Below are 24,256 nucleotides of genomic sequence, written 5' to 3' on the forward strand. Positions count from 1 at the left end.
ATGGATTAAATTTCAAAGGCTCAAATTAGATATTTGGCACTGAACTGATGACCTTAATATTGCTAGAAGAACCAGGATTGGTAAGAATGGCTCTTGTTGGATCAAAACATTTTTAAATGAATTAATGAAGAAGTTACATCCCTTAAAAGTAGATCTTTTGTATGAGCTCTTCAGTAATATTTTTCTATGGCTGTTTTAGGCATTATTTTAAAAATTATTCTGGATGAACTCTTGACAGTTACTCAGATTACTTTCTCTCACACTCCATGTCTAATCCATTAGCATATCCTGTCTTCAAAGTATATCTAGTACATGTTCAATGTCTTCTTGCTAAGTTCATTGCTGTGCCCTAGTCCAAGTCTTCTTTTGTCACCTGGATTAATATAATAACCTCCCAGCTCTTTCTAGCCTTTTCTTGCTAGAGCAGAGGGTGGCATTTTTTTCTTTTTACTATAAAGAGCCAGATAGTAAATATTTTAGGCTTTGTGGGCCTATGGCTTGTGTGTAACTATTTAACTTTGCCACTGATTATGAAAAATCCATAGACAATATATAAACAAATGAACATGGCTGTGTTCAAATAAAACTGTATTTCCAAAAACAGGCAGTGCCAAATTTGGCTTTCAGGTCATACTTTGGTGTCAAGCCTTTTCGTAGAGAACAGAGGAAATTTTCAGTTGTAGCTAGTATTATCCCATTAAAATCTAAGTCAGATCTAGTCACTCCTTTGCTCAAAACCCTTCAATGGCTTTCCATCTGATTCAAACTAGAGGCCTGTTTCTCTGCTGATCTAAAAGGGTCTGTGTGATCTAACTTCACATTACCTCTCTGAGTTTATCATTTCCCCTCATTCAGCCTCATTGGCTCGCTTGTTGCTCCTTGAATGATTGGCCAGGTGAGCTCCTGCTCTGGGCCTCTGTATTTGTTTCCTTGCATGGGCTGCCTTTCCCCCACATGGCTCATTCCCTCACTTTTTTTCAGGTCCACATCCTGTATCTACTACTCACTGTGGCTTTTCTTGGTTGCCCTGTCTAAAGTTGCAGTCCTCCCTCTCCCATAACAGTTTCTATTCTCTTTTCTGCTGTTTTCTTCCCTTTTAACTAACCTAACCACTGTCCAATATAGCTCTAGTAGTTTTCTGGTAGTGTCTTAAGGATTTTCTAGGTATAGCACCTATATCATATGCAAACAGTGACAGTTTTACTTCTTTTCCAACCTGGATTCCTTTTCTTTTTCTTCTGTGATTGCTGTGTCGAAGACCGGTACAAGTTGGCATCCTTACCTTGTTCCTGATCTTACAGGAAATACTTTCAGCTTTTCAACCTTGATTATGATGTTAACTGTGGATTTATTGTGTATGTTCTTTTTTTATGTTGAGGAATGTTCCTTCTATGCTCACTTTCTGAAGAGTTTTTTTTTTTTAATCATAAATGGATGTTGAATTATGTCAGAAGATTTTTCTGTATCTATATAAAGATGATCATATGGTTTTTATTTTTCAATTTGTTATGGTATATTACATTGATTGGTCTATAGATACTGAAAAATCTTTGCATCCCTGGAATAAGTCCCACTTGATCATGGTGTGTGATAATATGTATGATTCTTTTTATTTTGTTTATTGTCTGTCACTTTCATTAGGACATAGATTCATGAGGACAGGATTTTTTTTGTTATTATTTTTCACTGTGTTCTCAGAATACAAGTAGAGGGACTAATCCCTTCTATCATTCACCTTGTATGTGATCAGCTATTTAGCATTTAAGGTCTTTTTTTTTCTTTTAAGGCTTCATTAAGAAAAGAGTTCTAGAGTAAAATTAGTTTTCAAACCATCATTTTGTGTATAGTGAATTGCAATTTGATTTCCCATTTATCCTTATTTTGATTTCCTATTTATCTCCAGGCATTGCCAGAGGATGTTTCCTTGGTACCTTTTCTTGTGGTATTAGAATAACTTTATTCATACGTGTGTCTCTTTGCCTCTTTGGTTTGCATAAGTTGCTCACTACTCCTCCGGCTTGGTTACCTGTTAGCAGGTAGATCACTTTCACTTTGGCACTTCTCTAAGAATCATATTTAACTTTTTTTTGAAGTATGACTGTAAGAAATATAATTTACTTGGAATTTATACAGATTATCAAATGCTCCAAACATTTCCATGAGCCATATTATTAGGTGTTTATGTACTTGGATAAAATTATTTTGATTCTTAACTATTATTCGTCTAGCTGATGTGTACTTTTTATACGTTTGTTGTTGTTGAAAGCCTTATTGATTTTTTTCTTTTGTTTAAACTGAGAATGTTGATGAGCCTGTTTCTCAGTACATTATGTAGTGTTCTTTCTCTCAATTCAAAATAGTAGGTGTAGCTGTGTGTTTGCTTATTAGCTGGTTTCTGATATTGCGAATTATGTTACTGATTGCAATAACTTCTTTAATTTTCCAGAAATTTCAGAGCCACATGTGGAGTCTACTACCAATGTGCATGTGACTTTTATGATAAGTGTTTTGGTTGTTCATCTTTTTGATGTTATACCTTATCTAGGCTTTTGGAAGCAAGTAATAAAATACTTAACTGTGGTAGCCATGTGTTAACTATCTCATGACAGGAGACATAAACAATAGTAGTTATGGGGTTGTTTCAGAAGCTCAATGATCAAGTCTTATTTTATTCTTCTATTCTACCAACATCAATATGCTTTTCTTTTTGGTTCCTAACCTTGTTGTCTCATGGTCTCAACATTGCTGGAATAGCTCTAAATAAGCACTGTGTTCTTTCATTATAGAATTCAAAACAGAGGAGGAGGGGAGAGGGTTCTGTTATCACTAGGACTGAAAAATTTTCTCATGTGTTCACTCCAGTAGATTGTCCCGTTATCTCATGTGTCAAAATAGTCATTATGGCTATTGTTAGCAGTGTGGTAAGATGAACAGATGAAACCTGACATTTTCAGTTTCTGTCAGAGAAAATGAATTTTACAAAAAAGGAATATGTTGGAAGGGAATGGCTGGGGGAGTCAGCAGCTAACAGTTTGCTACAGCCAGTCTAAGGAGTTGGCAGTTTATTTCCTTTCACTGTAGCTCATCCATATACTTAGATCAAATGAAGTAGTGTTTTTATCGGGTATTAAAAGAAGGAAAAGAAGAATCAGTTGTTTTGAATAAAAGAAACAAATGAAAATGTTGCCGTTTCCATTTTTCCCTTCCTTGCTTCACAGCAGAAGAATTCTGATATTCTGGCCTTTCTTTTCTCTGGGTTTGATCTGTTACCTGATCTTTGTCTTTTAAGAGTGTCATCCCCTTTCCTTCTAGCCTCCCTCATCATGGTGAAATTGGCTTCTCTTTTCCAAAAGGAAAAGTCCTTCCTTTTCAAGACTTTTTTTTCTCATTGTTTTTTTTTCAAGTTAATATTGGCTTTAGTTTTATAATCTTACACAGAGAACTTTAAGGAATATTCTATATGTCTGAAAGTGAAAGAAAGTGAAGTCGCTCAGTCATGTCCGACTCTTTGCAACCCCATGGACCCACCAGGCTCCTCCATCCGTGGGATTCTCCAGGCAAGGAGTGGGTTGCCATTTCCTTCTCCAGGGGATCTTCCCAACCCAGGGATCGAACCCAGGTCTCCCACATTGCAGGGAAGACCACACTTTAACCTCTGAGCCACCAGGGAAGCTTCATCTTATTTTTTCCTACTTTACCCTTCGTTTCATTATTCACTCTCACCTTCTAAACAAACACACTCTACAGTCCTTACTTAGTTTTTAAAAATTAATAATTAAAGCTTAATTAAATTATCTCATGCTTTGCATATTTTAATAAGCCACCTCAAATCTTTTTTGAATAATATAAATAAGAAATAACCTATAGGATAAAAACACACCAGTTCTGTTTTTAATAAAGAGTTTATATCATTATTTTTCTGTTAACTTTGTGAGTTTTGTGTTAGTGTCTAAATTTGATGTCTACCATAAGACTGTATTTTTATCTGCTTATAAACCACAGTTAAAAATAGTGAATTTGGAATGGTGTGACTATGTGTAAGGAAATAATAAAATATAATAAATGCAAATAGATAATTCCTAAGTATATGCAGAGCTGATTATTAGGACTTTTCCTAGATAAACAGATATTGCATAAGTTGAACTTTAGGCTGCAGAATAAATTAACATAGGTTTTCTTTTTGTTTTAACAGATACGGTTAAAAAATGAAAAGTAGAATTGAATAGTTTAAAGTGTTATATAATCATTAAATCATATGTATTTTCCTGTCAGAAAGAAATATGAATGTCAGATTTTAATAAACTTAATATAAATAGTTAATACCTAATGTTTTTGTAGAATCTGATGCCAAAGGATAATTTTGATTTCATAAAGTTCTGTTTTTCTGTTAGCTAGATTAGTATTAATTTTTTATATAAAAGATATAGATAAGGATAATGTTTTAATGATGGGTAGAGAAACTCCTTTATTTTTTTAAGTAAATATCATTTAAATACACAAAATTCTTAATATAAATTTAGATTTAGTTCACCTTGGTTTTAGAACACCATATTTTGCATACTATATATGAGTTTTAAGAATTGATAAAATACTTAAGTCATAAAAATGAAAAATGAACAAGTGATAAATGCTAAAAATGGGAAAAAATAGACCTTTAAAAATGAGATCAAATTGAATACAGATTCTTAGCTAGAATAAGATCTCAATAAAGTTAAGTTGGTTGCTTTCAGTTTTTATAGGAAAGGGTACTAAACAGCTATACATATGGTTTTGTTTATGGTTCAGAAAATATGTACATTGTCAAATTTTTCTTTTTTGGTCCTAGACGCTAGTCATTTGTGCATTAGTGTGGTAGTGTAGTGTCAGTCGCTCAGTCGTGTCCAACTCTTTGCGACCCCATGGACCAAGGCCACAAGCCTCCTCTGTCTATGGAATTCTTCAGGCAAGAACACTGCAGTGGGTTGCCATTTCCTTCTCCAGCATTTGGGCATTGAATTTGCATTAAAATTGTTCATCTGTAAAAGGTTCTAGAAATTTCAAGTACTAGATTCAAGAAATTAAGAAATCTTGCTTAGATTTATTGTTTTTATTCTTTGGTCTTCATCTTCTGGGAGTTTCAGATTTGAGTACAAGACTTCTTCAAAAGCAAACTAAACCTGTATGTTAAACAGTTAATCATGTAGTGTTTGCAAAAGCATCACAGTTGAGGGCTGAATTGTATATTATATAACTCAGCAAGCGTTTGTGGAACGTGACTGTCATGTTCACTATCACTTATTGAATTCATGTTCTAAAACTGAGTTGCTTTGTTAAGGGGTGACCTAAACTTTGTTTATGAACAGTGAAATTTATATTCAAACATAACTTCATAGTACTCAGTTAACATCAGTCAGTCGTGATTGAGGGCCTGTGCATATGTAAACTTTAGGTTTGGGGATGGAGGAGTTTGTCAGGGAGTATAAAAATGGCTTTAAGTCATGTAGATGGGGTTAGATAGTAAACACAGTGAAATGTTAGAGTCTCATAAGACAACATTAAAAGATGTCACAGGTGCCTATGATGGACAAGAAGTGCTGTAAATACAGAAATAAGAAGATTCCTTAGAAGAATCAGAAACTTCAGTAGACCTTCTTGGCCTATCTATCTCTTACCTTTGAACTATTTAAGGATTACAGGTTAATGCTTTTTACTGTCATTCATTCAGCCTATTTATTCAACAGATACATTGAGCTACTGTGTATTAGGCTTTGCTGTGGAGCCTATAGAGATTAACGTTGAACAAAATAAACTGTTCTTAAGGTAGCTTACATTTGAGTGGCAGGTTGGGAGAGGACAGATAGTGAAAAAGTTTACCAGAAAATATCAATACTTTTGAGACAAACGAGTAATGACTTCTCTGTCTCCCAGACTTAAGGGTTTATCCTCAACTTACTGCTATATTGTGATAAGTATTATGAAGAAATACAAAGCAGGATAAAGTATGTAGGGAGTGAGGGAAGTAGGACAGTACTACTTTATATAGGGAGATCAGAGCTGGGCTCTCTAAGACAGTGACATTTTGTGGAAAAAATGTAAGGAAAATGGTAGGGAGCTTACATTTATTTGAGAGGAGAGCATTACAGGCAGGGGGAACAGAATATAGAGGCTCTGAGGTAGAAACATTCTTGAGGACCAAGAAGAACTGGTATGGCTGATACAGAGGTGGGGGCTGGTGTTTGGTAGGAGGAGAGGAAGGTCATAGAGGTGTCAGGGAGCTACATCATGTAGGGCCTGGAAAAACATGAGAATGACTTTGAATTTACACTCGGAGTGAGATGGAAAGCCATCAGATTTGCATAGAGAACATGTGAGTCAACTGATGTTTAGAAGGATAACCCTGATGATTGTATTCAGTATAGAGTATAGAGAAGCGAAGGTGAAAGTAAGGAGAACAAATAGAATGGTTTAGGGTTTTAAGGATAGAGGTAATAAGAAATGACTGATTTTGTAGATCTCTATTGAGAGATTATGGAATAAACAGAAAGAGAGGGGAAAAGGGTGATTTCTCTTCAGCCTGAACTTCTAGCTCCGTCGCTCAGTCATGTGTGACTCTTTGCAACACCATAGAATGCAGCATGCCACGCTTCCCTGTCCATCGCCAACTCCCGGAGCTTGCTCAAACTCGTGTCCATAGAGTTGGTGATACAATCCAACCATCTCATCTTCTGTCGTCCCCTTCTCCTCCTGCTTTCAATCTTTCTCAGCATCAGAGTCTTTTCCGGTGAGTCAGTTCTTCGCATCAGGTGGCCAAAGTATTGGAGCTTCAACTTCACCATCAGTCCTTCCAATGAATAATCAGGACTGGTTTCCTTTAGGATTGACTGGTTTGATCTCCTTGCTGTCCAAGGGACTCTCAAAAGTCTTCACCAACACCACAGTTCAAAAGCATCAATTCTTCGGCACTCAGCTTTCTTTATAGTCCAACTCTCACATCCATACATGACTACTGGAAAAACAATAGCTTTGACTAGATGGACCTTTGTCAGTAAAGTAATGTCTCTGCTTTTTAATATGCTGTCTAGGTTTGTTGTAACTTTTCTTCTAAGGAGCAAGCGTCTTTTAATTTCATGGCTGCAGTCACCATCTGCAGTGATTTTGGAGCCCAAGAACATAAAGTCTGTCACTATTTCCATTGTTTTCCCATTTACTTGCCATGAAGTGATGAGACAGGATGCCATGATCTTAGTTTTTGAAATGTTGAGTTTTAAGTCAGCTTTTTCACTTTCCTCTTTCACTTTCATCAAGAGGCTCCTGTGGAGCTTCTAGAAGAGTGGAGTTACGGTTTACTGAGGTGGAAAAGACGGCAGGAAGAGCAGATTTATTGCAGGAGAGAAGGAAATTGAGGACAGTTTTGGACATGTTGAGTTCAAAACACCTATTAGGCTTGTAAGTGGAGACAGTAGTTGACTATCAGAATCTGAAGTTTAGGGGAGCAATCAAGGCTAAAGATACAGATTTGGGAGTGTCAGGGTATAGAAAGTATTTATGGTGAGATGACTAGGTGAAATTACCTAGACTATAAGAGGAAAAGGAGATGGGAAGAGTTCTGATGACAGTCATAGGGCTACCTCGGCATTCAACAGCATTGAAATTTGGGAAAATAAGGAGGAATCTACCAAGGAGACTGAGACAGAGTCATTAGTGAGGTTAAAAAAAAAAAAAAAAAACAAACAAGGCAAGTGTTTCAAAAAGAGAGTAAACAAGTTGTGTTAAAGGGATAAGGTTAAGACTGAGAAATGACCATTGGATTTGTCAAAATGAAGGTCAGTTTTCACTTGAGAGGAGCTATTAGAGAAGTTGAGAGTAGTTGAAAACTTAGGAGTGGAACAGAATTGAAGACAGCTAATATGGGCAGGGCTTTAGATTTTTCCTTTTAAGGGCAACTTTGAAGTGAACAACAAATGAGAGCCCAGGGAATGTCTTTTAAGTATTTTTAAAGGATATTGCGATGTTTTTAGTATGCCAGTAGAGAGAAAAAATGTGCAAGAGGTAGAATTGCTGGAGGGAAGATGGGGTGGAATTAATCGCAACTGAAGGTCAACCTTAGATAGGAACATTGGGCAGTTTATCCCTGGTAACAGGAGATTAGTCAGAGGATATGTGTAGACATGCAGATAGGCTGAGGTATGCAGTGACCAGAGGTTGTGAAAGTTCTCATTTCATTGCTTTTCTCTTCTCTTCGAAACCTCTCCAGTGAAATAAATAAGGCCATCATCTGCAAGTTAAGAATAGAGAGGAGATACTGAAGGTTTTAGAGATGAAGCTATTCAGTGATTATCTATAAAAATGGAATGGAAATTTATTTGGGAATGTGTTTGGCTGCTCTGATGCAGGTTAAAATAGGGGATGAGTTGGATTTACCTGTGCTTTAGGTTTTGTCAAGTGAAGCTAGATGAGGAAGAGAGGGACAAGTGAAGAGAGGACTGCATCTTGCAAACAAGTAATTAATTGATGGGCCATGAAATAATCAGGTAAAGACGGCAGTCATGTGCATGAGCTCTGGGGCAGTCAGAGGATAAAAATCTGCACATTGGAGACCTGAAAGGTATTAAGAACTTGTTTGAGTCTGAAAAGAAGTGGTCAGGAAAGATAAAAGATAATGCTCAGAGAATACTTGAGGAATTATATTATGGAAACAGTTCAGAATCTAGGTACAGTCATAGGAATTAAATGGCTGAGGTGAGGTGGAAAAGATGATGTTGTAACTGAGAAGATAAGTATGTTATGCTCCTAACTCATGATAGTATTTAACTTTTCTGACTTCAATAAACAGTTTTATGCAGATACCGATAAAGCCTCTCCACTTTTCTTAAAAATACTCTGTTTTTACAAGTGCCAGTTGGTTCTCAATGTGTACAAGATTCCTAATAGTTTCTTTCAGCTTGTAATCCTTTGAACTGCTGAATCAGTATTAGTCAGGGAGCTTTGTTTGGAAAGAATTGTTTTGGTTTTAAGATTCTAGAACAAATCATGAAATTCAGAGGTCCACAAGCTAAATTTGACCTGTAGATACATTTTGTTTGATAAGAATAGTGCAATAAAAAGATAACTTGAGTTGACGGGGCATTCCAGTTTGTCACAGTTCCCCACCATTTATCCCACATTCCACTTTTCCCCCTACTTCCGTCATTATTTTTGTCTTATAATTTCCCAGCATCTTTACAGCCTTTTGCTCATTTATGTTTACTGGTAACTGTTTCTCAAGGCATTCACATTTAGAACTCTTTGCCTTAGACCTACTGAAACACAATCTCCAGAGTTGAGCTTTTGTCATTTCTATTTGGACATGTCCTTAAGTAAATCTGATGACAGACAATGGTTGAAAAAGACAGCTTTTACTTACTAGCAGTGGATCTTGGGTCAGCAACTCAACCTCTCTTGTTTTCAGTTTTCTATCCATGAAGTTGATATTAAAATAATAGAACTCACCTCATGTGGTAGTGATAAGACATAAATGAGATAGTATGAAGACAGGCACTATGCCTGGTACATGGTGGGTATTCAGAAAATTTTTTTCCCTTTCCATTTTCTTCTAGGAATAGGATTTTGAAAGTTTCTCCAGGCAAGTTGAGGGGATATTCCAAGTCAACCAGATTATTAATTAGCACACTATTATGAATGGTTTAATAAAACTGAATAGCCAGTAACTTGAACAAGGAAGATGTTAAATTCTTTCTATGATTCCAGACTGATTTTATGTTCAGAGGAGTTTGGTTCCAGAGACCAGGTACCTCTGACTTACTGTCATATTTCTTTAGTTTGTTGTACTTTCTCACGTGGTCAGAGATGGTTTTTCACCACCTTGCCTGGGTTGTACCCCATTGGTAGGAAGGAAGAGAAGGTAAAGAGTGGACATTTCCTTTCAAAGGTCTGGTTAAGAATTTCATAAACTTCATTGGCTGGAACTTATCACGTGGTCATACTCAGCAGAAATTTTCTAGCAAGGTCATCATGTACCCAGTAGAAAATCAGAAGATTCTAGTACTAAGGGGAAAAACGGGAGGGTAGATGTTAATGGATAGTGGTTGCTTGGTATATCTGTTTCATTCTCTAAACAAGGTTAATCCCTTGGTCCTAATAGACTTAGGTCTATTGGTCTAATGGTCTAATGGTCTAAGGTCTAATGGTCCTTAGACTTAGGATTTATTGTCCCCAATCCCAAGTCATGAAACAAAAGAAAAATTACTTGGGCTACTTCGTCCTTTTCATATATCTTTTTGACCAGAGGTGAATGGTCTTTTTACCAAGTCAGAGTCTTGGTTCTAATGCTTAACTGACCTATGCAAGCATGAATCCTATCTCTGATAACTCAGTTTCAACATTACCTACTACTTTAAGACAGTAGAATGGGTCTTGAGATCATTTTGACTATAGTTCAATATATTCTTTATTTCCACTTACTCTCTTCTATTGCCAGGATGTGTAGAGCACGTTGTGAGAAAGCAGCTGTGTGTGAGTGTGAATGAGAGAGAGAGAGAGAGAATCCAATTTCCTGTCTACATTTTTGTATTTATTTCTGTACCTATATGAAGTAATTATTATTAAATCTGTTTTCTTAATGAGTTAACAGAGACCCAGAGATAATTAGCAACTTGTTTAAAGCCACAAAAATCTTTAATTGGTGGGGCCAGGTTTTATGTCCACCTATTTATTTATCCAGATTCTCTAATCACAATATTCACAGTGCTATATTGTAACATCTGTGGATATCATACTAGAAAATTGCATTATATATTTTGCTGTTTTTAATGTTAAGGACACTTTGGTTTTACTATATGATGATTTTTCTTTTTGTACTTTTCATTTGTTTCTTCTTTTGTTAGCATCATCATTTCTCTTTGGGTTGTAAGGCCCCACTTTACTAAGAGACTCTTACTGTAGTTTAGGTAAAAACCGTATGGGCAGCTTATCTGTTTTCCTCTTTGAGACAGACCTGAAGAATGAACTACTTGTTACTTTGCTGGCAGTCACGTTGCAGAATGCTTTTTTTTTTTTGCCTACATATTTACAATTTTTTCCTATTTTTGATAGTAGATTTCCTTTTATGTTTTTGTACCCTATTATTTATGAATATGTACCCGTTAAGGTGGCACCATAAAAGAAGACTGTGAGAGAGCTGTTTCCGTTTGAGGTTTTAGAATTTTGTAAAGCGCTGAAGAGAATGTCTGAAGTGTTTTGTTGATGAGGCCTGGCCTTTTTTTAAAACTATTTTGTATTAGGGTATAGCTGATTAACGAACAATATTGTGATAGTTTCTGGTAAACAGTGAAGGGACTCAGCCATGCATATACGTGTATCCATTCATTCTCCCCTGAACTCCCCTCCCATAAGGCCTGGCCTTCTTAATCTAGTTTTACCCCAGGTAGAGTTTGCCTGTGCGTTTCTTGTGAGTTAGAAATGCCCTACTTACCTGTGTTGACTAGTCCTATATTTTCTAGATATATTGTTGTTTTATAATATTAATCTATGTATTCATAACTTTAATGATGGTTTTCTACCTATTACTATTAATATCTTATTTGTTTTAAACAGTGATTTTTTTTTTAGGTAACAACTTAATGTAATACCTAAGTTTTGATTTCAGTATTTTTAAATCCACAAGGCCGTATAAAGAAAAAAAATTGTTAATTTGAATTTGGTATACAGGATTAAGTTCCTAAAGCAGCGGTTTTTATCATTATGTATAAAACTTAATTTTGTAATTTATTTTTAGGAATAACCAGCACTGTGGTATATTCTTCAAAAAGGAAATGTTATCTCTTATGGCTTTTTTAAAAATGGGCCTTTGGAGTAAAAATGTTCATTTCCCCCCCTCTGTTTTTTTATATAGGATATAGCAGATCCATTTTTTGCTTATTGTAAGCAACATGCAGATAGGTTAGACAGAAAGTGGAAGAGAAAAAACTACTTGGCTCTGCAATCCTATTGTAAAATGTCTTTACAAGAGAGAGAGAAGCAGTTATCACCAGAAGCACAGGTATGAGATTCATTCCAAAACTCGTGTTTTTTTTCTTTCAAGGGTATAGATTTTAGGGAATTCTCTGGTGGTTCAGTGGTTAGGACTCTGCTCACTTACTGCTGAGGGCTCCAGTTTGATCCCTGGTAACAGAGCTAAGATCCCACAAGCTGTACGGCCTGGCCAAAAAAAAAAAGAAGTTAGAAATTTAAGATCTCATGCATCTTTGATATGTGATTTATAATTGTGAAATTTGGTTAGTGTAATTGTGAAATTACCTAGAAAGTGGGCTGTCATTAAGGTAAATGGAGAGTATAGTTTGTGGTTGAATACATTACTCATCATCTAGTCTCAACAAAACAGTCTTTATAAAACATGTTTCTACTACATTAAAGAATGTGGCTTAGAGAAAATTATTCTATCAGTGCAGTATGTTGACCACATCTTTTTTCAGTCTCTTCTAAGATTTATATGTGCAAAGACTGATTAGTTTGCCTGTCATATGAAATATATTTGTGTGTAAATTAAGTAAATTTATGAAGACTAGTACAAGGCTAGTTGAGAAGAGAAACTTCAGCTTAATCATACTAGTTTTTGACAACTAATCATAGGCTAGGGCAGTTGTTAACTAGGGGTAGACCTAATTTATCGTAACCCCAAAATTATGCTGTATACCTTAAGGACTGTGGATAGATATAATTTGCCTCAGTAGAGGAACTTCTGATCATCGTTACTCTTGCTAAGTGTGGAAATAAAAATCATAAGAAGTATGTTCCATTTTAATATCTTTTAAAATTTGTATATGTTTCTTTTATAGGCAAGGATCAATGCCCGGCTTCAGCAGTATCGTGCCAAAGCAGAACTAGCTCGATCCACCAGACCCCAGGCCTGGGTTCCGAGGGAAAAATTGCCCAGACCACTCACTAGCAGTGCTTCAGCCATTCGCAAACTTATGCGGAAAGCAGAACTAATGGGGATCAGTACAGATATCTTCCCAGTGGACAATTCAGATACAAGTTCTAGTGTGGATGGAAGGAGAAAGCATAAGCAACCTGCTCTCACTGCTGATTTTGTGAATTATTATTTCGGTCAGTATAGGCCCTGATGCATGCACATTTTCATTGAGAACAATTTGCCGATAGAAATATTTGATACACTGTCAATTTTTAGAAATTTACTAGTCTTACTACATATATCAAGTATGTTTATTTTCCTAATAAGTTGTGGATTGTTGTAAAATGCTAATTTAATGTGTTTGTGAGTAGAGTTAAAAGTGTCTAGGTTTATCCATGTGATCATCTCTATGGCTAGCTTCTTCCTGTGTGTATTTTGTATATCAGCTTTTATTTTCTTCTAAACTAAAATTGGATATTTAATTTAACTAGAGAGAAATATGCGCATGATTCAAATTCAGGAGAATATGGCTGAACAAAAGAATATAAAGGATAAATTAGAGAATGAACAAGAAAAGCTTCATGTGGAATATAATAAGGTAAAACAAACAACGTAATGTATTACATCTTATTGATGATTTCTTTTGTGATTTTTTATTTACGTTTCATTTTGAAATTCCTCTGGAGTGTCTACGACTTGTCTGTAATTCCGACCCCTCGTTATCTTCATTACCATCACTGAGTACTTTCTATGTGTCAGGAACAGTTTTGAGCATTTTTACTTGTATTAACTCATCTCATTCTCACTTCAGCTTTATAATGTGGCTTATGATTACTGATCCTTTTTTCAGAAGCATAAACTGAATCCTAAACAGGTGAAGTAATTTGCCCAGGTTCACAAAAGTAGTCAAGGCATAGAGTTGGGGTTTGAGGCCCAATAGTCTGACTCTATTCCTTATTCCTAACCACTGTATTATAGAACTTATCTTTCTAAGTTACAGAAAACTTTAAAACTTACTTTTGAATTACTGTTTTTTTCTTGAATTGTTTTGACGTTCGATTAAAAAAAAAACCTCCCGATTAAAATTTCTGTTCTACGTCTTCATTCTAAAGATAAAGAAGTTCATGAAGCAATGTAAAAAAGCAAGTTGTGACTAAATGTGAGGTAATAAGTAACATGAGCAAAATCTGGATTGACTTTTTTTGGGGGGGCTGTGCTGGGTCGTCATTGTGGTGCAAGGGCTCAGTAATGCTGCTTGTGGGCTTTTCTAGTTGCAGAGCTCAGGCTCACTTGACCTGAGGCATGTAAGATCTTAATTCCCCAACCAGAGATCAAATCTGCATCCCCTTCATTGAAAGGTGGATTCTTAACCACTGGACCACAGGGAGGTCCCCAGGATTGACTTATTGATATATAACATTTTCTTCTCATTGGAAAAATGGTAGGAGTGCACCTTGATACACTCATAACGGTTAATTAGTGTGTCTGTGAAATTATATAGTAAACTATAATAGAATATGTAAGAAGTATTATTAGTAAAATGTTAACATAAAATGCTTACTTTTTGTTGGTGCTGCTTAAATAGTTGGAGACTTTCATTTTTCAGTGTATTGAGACTTAAATGTGTTAAATATATATGGAATAGAAATGTAGATATTTTGGACATGGATAAATTATTTATATTTTCAAATATGTTACTGAATATTGTAATGGTCTACTAATTTGAATTGTTTACATTATAGCTCTGTGAATCTTTAGAAGAACTACAAAACATGAATGGAAAACTTCGAAGTGAAGGACAAGGAATATGGGCCTTACTAGGCAGAATCACAGGGCAGGTTAGTTTCTTTCCAATTGCTCTCGCCTTCTCTTCTTGCTTTCTGTATGATTTCAAAGATTGGATCTCTAATACAACTGTCACTTCACTAACTGAAGAATTCTGTTTAATCAGGGCCAGCTAATCCTCTGGGATGATGGTTTCTGCCTGAAATGCATCTAGAGCTTTGCAAGCTGCCTGCTGAGAACCTGTAGCTTAATATGGTTGTTTTAACAGCTATCTTGTTTGCAAAATTTTTTCATTTGCTTTAACTGATTGACCTGTCATTTGTGATGAAGCCAAGATCTGAAGCATGAGTGACTCCCACCATATTCTTCTGCCTTTACATAGCAGTTTTAGATTCCTTGCCACATTTCTTCTGTCCTATTCTTGTGCTTTAATTAGTTTTTTTTTTTTAAATGGGGGAAATGTAAAAGGAAAACTGGATTTATTTTCATGTTGATGGGTTTTGAACTTATAAGAAATGGTTTTTGAAATTTAATGTTAAAGTGTAGTTTTTCCCTTCATTAGTTTTATTTTAATTATGAAAGAAATTACTTTATCCTTGAACATATTGAGCCTATTAAAGTTCTTGGTATTGAAAAGAACAATCATTGCCAAATGGATTTCTTTGAATGCTTTTTTTTAGTACTGTGTATTTAATTCTTAAATTAATAATTCATTTGAATAATTTCAGTTATTTCTTTAAGGATGATGGAGACTCGCTGTGGTCTTTTCACTATGGAAATAGTTTTATTTGTGAAAGAACGTTTTTAAAGAACAGATATTTTTTGTGGTACTTATTTTAAAGGTTTATAAAAAGCCAAATTCATTATATAGTTTGTGTAGACACATTATTTTAGAAAGTAATACATACTGATATGTATTGTGCCATGCTAGCTTTGAAGATGCTTCTTTTGTGAACAGGGTGTATGTGGCGTATGGTATAATGAATAACATAAGAGGTGAGAATGAGTAGTTACATATGCACAGTTGACCTTTGTTTCTATTGGTAGGCTGTTGGTGAATATTTGGAAAGATTATAGTGTTTTATATTTTATATTTAGTGAAATTAATATTGAATGCAAGCCTATGAGTTTATTTGGCAAGCTAGTATTATCTTATGGCCTGATTTGCAAGTTTGTCTTGTAAGAATTTATTTAGTATAAGTTATGAAAGAGAATTTTAATTTATTAAATCACTTGAAACAGAAGCACATGAATTTCTGTGTGCAAATGTAAAGTACACAGAAGAAGTAGAATTCATTTGTACCACTTGCAGGACACTTTTTTCCGGTTGGTTGAACTGATGCTGGCCCACTGGGCCACTGAGAAATGACTTTGATAGATGGTTGCTGTCTAAGAAGCCAGTATACTACAAATTAGTAGAAACCCAAAGAGAATCTAATTCGCTTTGTGAAGAGTTTGGTCCAATAAGATAATTTTTCTAATTAACCTTTGGAGCACCAGTGTAGCTGTGGTGTTGAAGAAAATAAACTGCCTCAATATTCTTTTTGTCAAGTGTTCTTTTTTTTTTTTTAAGTTCTTGAATTCTTGTCCTTGTCTTTCACTTTTAAAACGAAAGTAGAAGTTTAATTTTCACAGTGTTTTAGTGGTCCAGAGAAAATTGAGAAAAGTATGTAATTATAGGCTTCTCACAGCAGTGACTGTGAGACAAAAACTCATTTTAGTCCTTTTTGCCAGTGTAAAAGCTTGTAAAAGATTTCCCCCTCACAATCCAAGCATATTAGTTGACTTGAACGGCGCATAAAGAAAAATGTTGCTTTATATTTTTTCTTTGAAAACAAAATAAACTGCATTTGTTCAAATCAATAGAAGTTGAATATACCGGCAATTTTGCGAGCACCCAAGGAGAGAAAACCAAGTAAAAAAGAAGGAGGCACACAAAAGACATCTACTCTTCCTGCAGTACTTTATAGGCAAGTAATGAAATTTTGATAGATTAATATAGTGTATTTTTAAATGAATACTTTTTAGTAGCAAGATGCTTTACATATTTGTGAATGAATTATGTTTATATCAGAATTTAAAGTCAAATGTGTTTGAAGTTCTTTTTTTTTTTTAAGTTCATTTTATTAATACTGTCATCAAAGATACTTTCCAGACTGAATAATGATAGAATAGAGTCACTCCTCTTTTAATGATAAATCACTGTTTGTATACTTTAAGTAACTGGGGTTATATGTGCACAAGCTCCATGGAAAATTCCTCTTTAGAGAATTGGAAAGTGACTTTTAAGTAATGTACATGATTATTTTCTTAAATAGTTAAAACAATGTGTTGGATAAATGGACATTTATATTTTATTTTGCTTGAGTGAGTTTTAGAGGTTTACATGTGTTTTTAGGTAGTGTTGGATATTATAGTTTGAATTACTGCCTTTGTACAGTAGCAGTGGTGGATAATGAAGATAAGTTTTAGATTTGAATCTGTCTACATTTTTTTTTCTGTGCTCAGTTGTAACAATTTCATTTCCCCAAATATTTTTGTTCTTTTTTTTGTTTTGGCTCAGTATTTTACAGTGTTCACCATTGTAGCATTTTATATAGTTATTAAGATTTCTTTCCATACCAGTAGGTTTGGATTTTACTTTTTTTTCATGAAGCTGATGAAACTAACTGAGACAAGTTTAGAAGTTGCTAGTATGTTTCTGTGTATCCATATACCCACAAATGTATCTATTCACACACACAAGTAAATATGCTTATGTAAATTTATACATATTCTCCCCACAACCTCTTTCTTTCTTAGAAATAGCAACAACAATATCAGTCTCAATAACTATTTTCTCTTCTAGCTTGGAGGCTTTCTCCATAGGTAATAGCAGTTAACTTCCTTGAAATGTGGGAAAAGCTCACTAGTGTCTATAGTGTACTTTATGAAGACTTAGCAACTTTCACAGTCTAGCTTTTCCAGATAAAATTGTGTCATTTGAAACTGTCAGGCTTATCACGTATGCTTCTGACTTTTCATCACTACAGCGCATTTTTGTTTCAGAATACAGTTTAGTAATTTTTCATTTTTACTCTGAGCGACTTTGAGACCAAGTATCGGTCTTTGTTGTGTACGTGTATATTTGATTTTTTTTTCCTAAGGTTATTTAAAATTCAAACATCATTGCTGTTTCTGTATGTGTATGCTTTTTTTAGGTTCTCAACAACTTTTCCTCACCCTTCACGTTCCTAAAATAAGTACACCCTGGGTTTGTAGATCATGGTTTTTGTGCTCTCAGCAGTAGTTGACCTTTTGCACAAGAAAAGTTAGAATTCCTAAGAACAATCAAAACTCTAAAACAACAGGAACAATAATAAAACTTCCAGTTCTTTATAATAAATATCAGTTGGTATATTTTTAAGACTCAAAGTCTGATTCTGTAAAACGACTTAATATGTAGCTTATTTACATATTGAAGGTTCTTTGAAAGATTTAGAGTTAATGGTAGAAAATAAACGGAATTTTGTTTGTAAAGTAACTTTTTTGTAGTTTTAGAGAGGTAGAAAATTGAAAAATATTTTTGTTTAATAATTTGTTCCTAGAGAAAATTTGGTCTGATGTTACATGGGCTCTAAGTAATAATTAAGATTAAGATGATGTTAGAATAAATACCTAACATATGCCCTTCTGTGAATAGTTTGACTCTAGCAAAATTTAAATTTATACTAGATCTAAACTATTTTTCTACATTCTCAAAACTATTTAGATTGTTGCCATTATAAAAAGATATGTGTTATAAAAGAAGTATTTGATTTCAGTTAAAGAAATATTAAGTTAAATCACAGTGAAATTTTGAAAATTTGAAAATATGCCATAAATTAACTATTCACTATGATAAATATTATTCTAATCCTTTATTGCTGCCTTTATCAAAGCTGTGGCATTTGTAAGAAGAACCATGATCAGCATCTTCTTTTATTGTGTGATACCTGTAAACTCCATTACCATCTTGGATGTCTGGACCCTCCTCTTACGAGGATGCCAAGAAAGACCAAAAACAGTTATTGGTAAGTAAATTGAAGAGCATTTAGATGTTAGAACTGGTGTTGCTCTTAGTTTCAACAGTATAAGATGAAGTGTTACAACATATTGATGCATAATAAAGTTTTCAGTATATTTTCAATTGAAAATTTTATAATGTTTTCCAATAATATTGACAGATTGGCATTTAAAAGTTGTGTATATTTAATATATGTGTACACTGTCAAATAGTCGCCACAATCAAGCTAATTAGCGTATTCATCACCTCACATAGTTATCTTTTTTTGTGATAAGAACACTTCAGACATAAATGTTTATTATGGTATTGTATGCATAGAAATGTAGCAGTTTTTCTTGATAAATCAATTTTAAGTTAATTGAGGCTATTTTAATATCTTAGCGATGGTTTCTTAAGGCATGAATTCTGTCTAGTGTGTTTATAATTCTCTTTATTATAACATGTTTTCAAATTCTTTATTTTTGTTTTTTATCAAGAATTTGCTTCTGTATTCATGCTTTAAATGTAGTTTAGTATTTTGTTTCTAAATTAGTGTCACCAAAGGCTTTACTTCTAGTAGTTGTCATTTATGCTAGTTGTATATTTAAATTCAACCATTCTTTGTAAATCTAGAAACATTTGATTTATGTTTCTGAATTTTTTCATTAATTTAGGCATGTTGAATCACTGCAGATATTTGAGAAAGGCTTATGATACTTATAAGTTTTATTCTTTCCTTAATTTTAGTCCAAGAGAAGGACAGATGTTCAAATTCTAATAGATTGATTCTGTATAGGAAGAATATAGGCCATGGGGAGCTTTGGAAGGCACATGACTATTCTTTTTATATAAATTTTATACAACTTCTAGTTTTAGAAAAGACTAGCCCCCAGAGTCTTAAATGGTAATGTGTCCAAAAAGGTATTTATCAAATGCATTAAAGCATGTTTTCTGACCTCATTGTTTTATTTCATAAACCTACGTTTGTCCATTTTATTAGGACACTCACATTCTTTCACAATTTTCACATGATTGCTTTTTCATGAAGTGAAGTGAAAGTCGCTCAGTCATGTCCGACTCTTTGCGACCCCATGGACTATACAGTCCATGGAATTCTCTAGGCCAGAATACTGGAGTCTGTAGCCTTTCCCTTCTCCAGGGGATCTTCCCAACTCAGGGATTGAACCCAGGTCTCCTGCATTGCAGGTGGATTCTTTACCAGCTGAGCCACAAGAGAAGCCCAAGAATACTGGAGTGAGTAGTCTATCCCTTCTCCAGTGGATCTTCCCAACCCAGGAATCGAACTGGGGTATCCTGCATTGCAGGTGGATTCTTCATGAACTGAACTCTGAGAGAAGCCCTTCTTTTTCATAGTGCTCTTTTATCAATTTGCCTGGAGATAGTCATACAGTATGACTTTTCAAATATAGTGGAATGTATTACTTTTGATTTGTGAGTGCTTTTGAAACCAGAATTTAAGAGAAACTGCTGTCACGTATTAAAATATCAGCAGTGTTAATAAGTATCCTACTTGCATTTCTAAGTTGAAAACCAGTTTGGTAGTCTCCAGGGCCAGGGAACTTTGTCATAACCATGGATGTGTTTTAGCATTATTATACAATGACATTGTTTTTCTTTAATAATAAAGATTTTAAAAAGGGTTTCACTCCATTTTTTATATGTATTTATATATATATATTGGAGAAGGAAATGGCAACCAACTCCAGTATTCTTGCCTGGAGAATCCCTGTAGACAGAGGAGCCTGGCGGACTACTGTCCATGGGGTCACAAAGAGTTGGACATGACTGAGTGCCTAAGCACACAGCACACGTATACAATGAAATTGTTTTCCTTTAATAATAAAGATTAAAAAAACCTCCTTAACATAAGTTGGAGTGTATAGTGCTGAGGATCAAGAACATATAGCAAACTGAGAAAAATCCTTAGTATTTCAGTATGAAGGTAGTCCTTTGGCATAAATTCCTGACTTGAATTTTCATTATTATTACTTTAAACATCCTATTTCTTAGGATCTTGTGTAGCAGTTAATGTAGCAGAGTTGCTTTTTTATATTTTAAAGGCTATTTATAAAATGAGGACTATAGTGTTTAACAGATTGTTGAAAGAGCTGCAATAGTATTTTCATCTGTATTGACTTTATGTACTGCAAGTATCGTGTGGCAGTTGTCTTGAAATAGGAATAAATAGCAGGTAGAATTTTTTTAGATTTTTCTGAGTTGTTCAGTGTTTTGTGGTTTCCAAAGCATAACATTTTTATTTATCTGAGTGCTCTATAGCAAATTTCTTTGTCACCTAAATGTATTAACTTTTGGTGGTGATGAGCATGAGACGCTAGAGACTATCCTGACAAGGAATATAGTTACAAACTGAGAAACAAAAGGGGAAACAAGTCACTTAAAAAACAAAAAAAAAATCCTGACAGTGATTCATTCATTCTTGTTTCCATATTGCAGAAATGCATGTATGTTAAACATATTTTTATTTGATGATAATCTATGAATCCAAAGAATAAGTGCTTGGTTTTTAACAACAGTTATATAAACTTCTTTAGGTAACTAATGGTAATTGACTCTTTATGGGTCAAATTTTTTAGTGTTAAAGTTTTTGCTTAAATGGAAATTTTAAGATATTAAAAGTAATACCTTAAATTTTAATTTGCATGTTACAAATAGTGCATTTGTATTAGCCACACATGATACTTTGTATTTAATTGTTATTGGAGTTCAAAATTTAAGGCTGTTAAAATAAATACTAATTTGATATTAAGTTACCATGCTAATGAGTGAGAGGTATGAATTTTTACAGATTCTCGGTTGGTATATTCAGCACAGCTTGCCATAAATTAAGATGCAAGGATATTATAGCTGTGAAAGTAGAGTTGGTCAATGAATGAATGACTTGGATTTCCTGTTGTCACAGTGTATGTCATTTGAGGAAAAACCACGATTTCCTGAGGGAAACTATCTTTTTAATCAGTACTGGGCCTCTTACATTCATTCTCTTAAATATGTGGCAGTATTACATGTGTTTTTATGATACTTATTAGGTATACATGAAATTGCTTTGGAAATTTTACATGTATTATTGTTACTCTTAAAGGAGTGTATGTGCTTTTCTCTATGTATGGTCATTATATGCATATGGTTACATGTTCCTGTGTACATTTTCATATATTCTAAACATATACCTGCATTTTGTATTTATAGAAACCATGGCTAATGCTGGAACGTAAAAATGAATGTATGAAATAATATTTTTTTCTGTATGTAGGCAGTGTTCTGAATGTGACCAGGCAGGGAGCAGTGACATGGAAGCAGAGATGGCCATGGAAACCTTACCAGATGGGACCAAACGATCAAGGAGGCAGATTAAGGAACCAGTGAAATTTGTTCCACAGGATATGCCTCCAGAACCCAAGAAGATTCCAATAAGAAACACGGTAATTTATTCCCTAGTAGTCATAATAACCCTGACAAAACTCTGAGGTCAAAATTTAAAGGGTGAGAAAGACAAAGGGCCAGCATATACTCAGTAGCCAATGAAAGAAATATATTGGTTTTGGTTTTTCTTAATAGTTTACTGTTTTATATTATGAAATATACCATACCAGTTACACATGAGAATGTATAGTTTACATATTCAATGCAAAGCACAATAATAATGAAGACCCATTGTGTTCACAAACACACTTTAAAGATAGAACATTACCAAAACCAATGAAGTCACCTTTGAATCCTTCAGGACTTAACTTCACCATCCATTTAGTCTAGAGGTAACCTCCTTTCTCAAGTTTGTGTTTTTTACTCACTTCATTTTTTATATGTATTTATGTATGTATATTGGAGAAGGAAATGGCAACCCACTGCAGTATTCTTGCCTGGGAAATCCCATGGACAGAGGAGCCTGGTGGGCTACAGTCCGATGGGATCACAAGGGTCAGATTCGACTTAGTGATTAAACTACCACCATCATGTGTGTGTATATTCATAAATAATACATAATTTTGCACAGTTTGAATTTTGTGTAAATTGAGTCAAACTGTTTTTTCCCCATTATTTGATACTTTGACCAACTTTACCTTGATTTGATTCTTAAATGCTGATCTGTGTAATTGTAGCTCGTTTATTTTCACCAGTATGTCATTTTTTATTGAAAATAGATCATTATCAGTTCAGTTCAATTCAGTTTAGTCGCTCAGTCGTGTCCGACTCTTTGCGACCCCATGAACCGCACCACGCCATGTGTCCCTGTCCATCACCAACTCCCGGAGTCCACTGAAACTCATGTCCATTGTGTCGGTGATGCCATCCAACCATTTCATCCTCTGTCGTCCCCTTCTCCTCCTGCCCTCAATCTTTCCCAGCATCAGGGTCTTTTCCAATGAGTCAGCTCTTCGCATCAGGTGGCCAAAGTATTGGAGTTTCAGCTTCAGCATGAGTCCTACCAATGAACACCCAGGACTGTCTCCTTTGGGATGGACTGGTTGGATCTCCTTGCAGTCCAAGGGACTCTCAAGAGTCTTCTCCAACACCACAGTTCAAAAGCATCAATTCTTTGGCGCTCAGCTTTCTTTATAGTCCAACTCTTACAACTGTACATGACCACTGGAAAAACCATAGCCTTGACTAGACAGACCATTGTTGGCGAAGTAATAGTTTGGCAGTTTTGTTTCCGTTTTTTTACTTACAATAATTTTATTTATTTATTTTTAGCTGTGCTGGGCCTTTATTGCTCCGTGGGCTTTTCTCTAGTTGTTGCACGGAGGGGCTACTCTGTAGTTGTGGGGTGAGGGTTTCTCATTCTGATGGCTTTTCTGTTGCAGAGCACGTGCTCTGCACGGGCTTCAGCTGCTGCCTGGGCTGTGGCTCCCGGGCGCTAGAGAACAGACTCCACAGTTGTGGTGCACAAGCTTTGCTGCTCCCTGGAATGTGGGGTCTTCCCAGATGAAGGCTCAAACCTGTGTCTCCTGCACCTGCAGGTGAATTCTGAGCCACCAGGGAAGCCCTCCATCTTTTTGCTTTTATAAACAATTTCACTTTAAATATTTTTCTAAATCTCTTCTGCAGCTTGGTAACAAGGAGTTAGGGTATATAGCAAAGCATGGATTTGCTTAGTTACAGGATATTGGCATCTTCAGTTTTGCTGGGTAAGTGCAATATTTTCTAAACCAGGTTACACTTATACCAGCAATGAGTGATGTTGCTTTTTCTGCCAAACTTGGTTTGTCCAGTGTTATAATGCTTTCCATTGTGATAAATGTAAATAGTAGAGAGTCATTTTATTTTGCATTTCTCTCAATACTTAGTTGACTTAGAGCATCTATGTATTTTTGGTTGGTTGTATGTGCATATCTTATTCAGCTTTTCTATCAGGTTGTTAGCCTATTTCTTATAAAAATTCTCTCAGGTCAAAGTTTTAAAAATTTTTTCCAAAAAACATTTATATTAGTTATTAGCAGGTGCCTGGGAGCTCTACCAGCCTAAGGCCATTTTAATAAAAGTTTGTCCTGTGTGTCTCTTCCACTTCATGAGTATCA

General features: G+C 34.9%; 1 protein-coding gene across 14 annotated transcripts in view; it reads left to right on the forward strand.

Annotated features, from left to right (window-relative positions):
• PHF14 (PHD finger protein 14) overlaps window positions 1-24,256 on the forward strand; it is a 203,732-nt gene that overhangs the window by 44,109 nt on the left and 135,367 nt on the right. For all 14 annotated transcript variants that reach the window (XR_006335056.1, XR_006335055.1, XM_043873421.1 and 11 more), the window contains exons 8-14: window positions 11,870-12,016; window positions 12,813-13,083; window positions 13,381-13,487; window positions 14,632-14,727; window positions 16,541-16,644; window positions 18,595-18,726; window positions 21,991-22,159. Coding sequence is in view for 12 of the 14 variants with exons in the window: in XM_043873421.1 (XP_043729356.1) it covers window positions 11,870-12,016; window positions 12,813-13,083; window positions 13,381-13,487; window positions 14,632-14,727; window positions 16,541-16,644; window positions 18,595-18,726; window positions 21,991-22,159 (1,026 nt within the window). In the remaining 2 variants the exon portion in view is untranslated. The remainder of the gene's footprint in view (window positions 1-11,869; window positions 12,017-12,812; window positions 13,084-13,380; window positions 13,488-14,631; window positions 14,728-16,540; window positions 16,645-18,594; window positions 18,727-21,990; window positions 22,160-24,256) is intronic.

The sequence above is a fragment of the Cervus elaphus genome, chromosome 18 (assembly GCF_910594005.1).
Source record: "Cervus elaphus chromosome 18, mCerEla1.1, whole genome shotgun sequence".
NCBI classification, from domain to species: domain Eukaryota; kingdom Metazoa; phylum Chordata; class Mammalia; order Artiodactyla; family Cervidae; genus Cervus; species Cervus elaphus.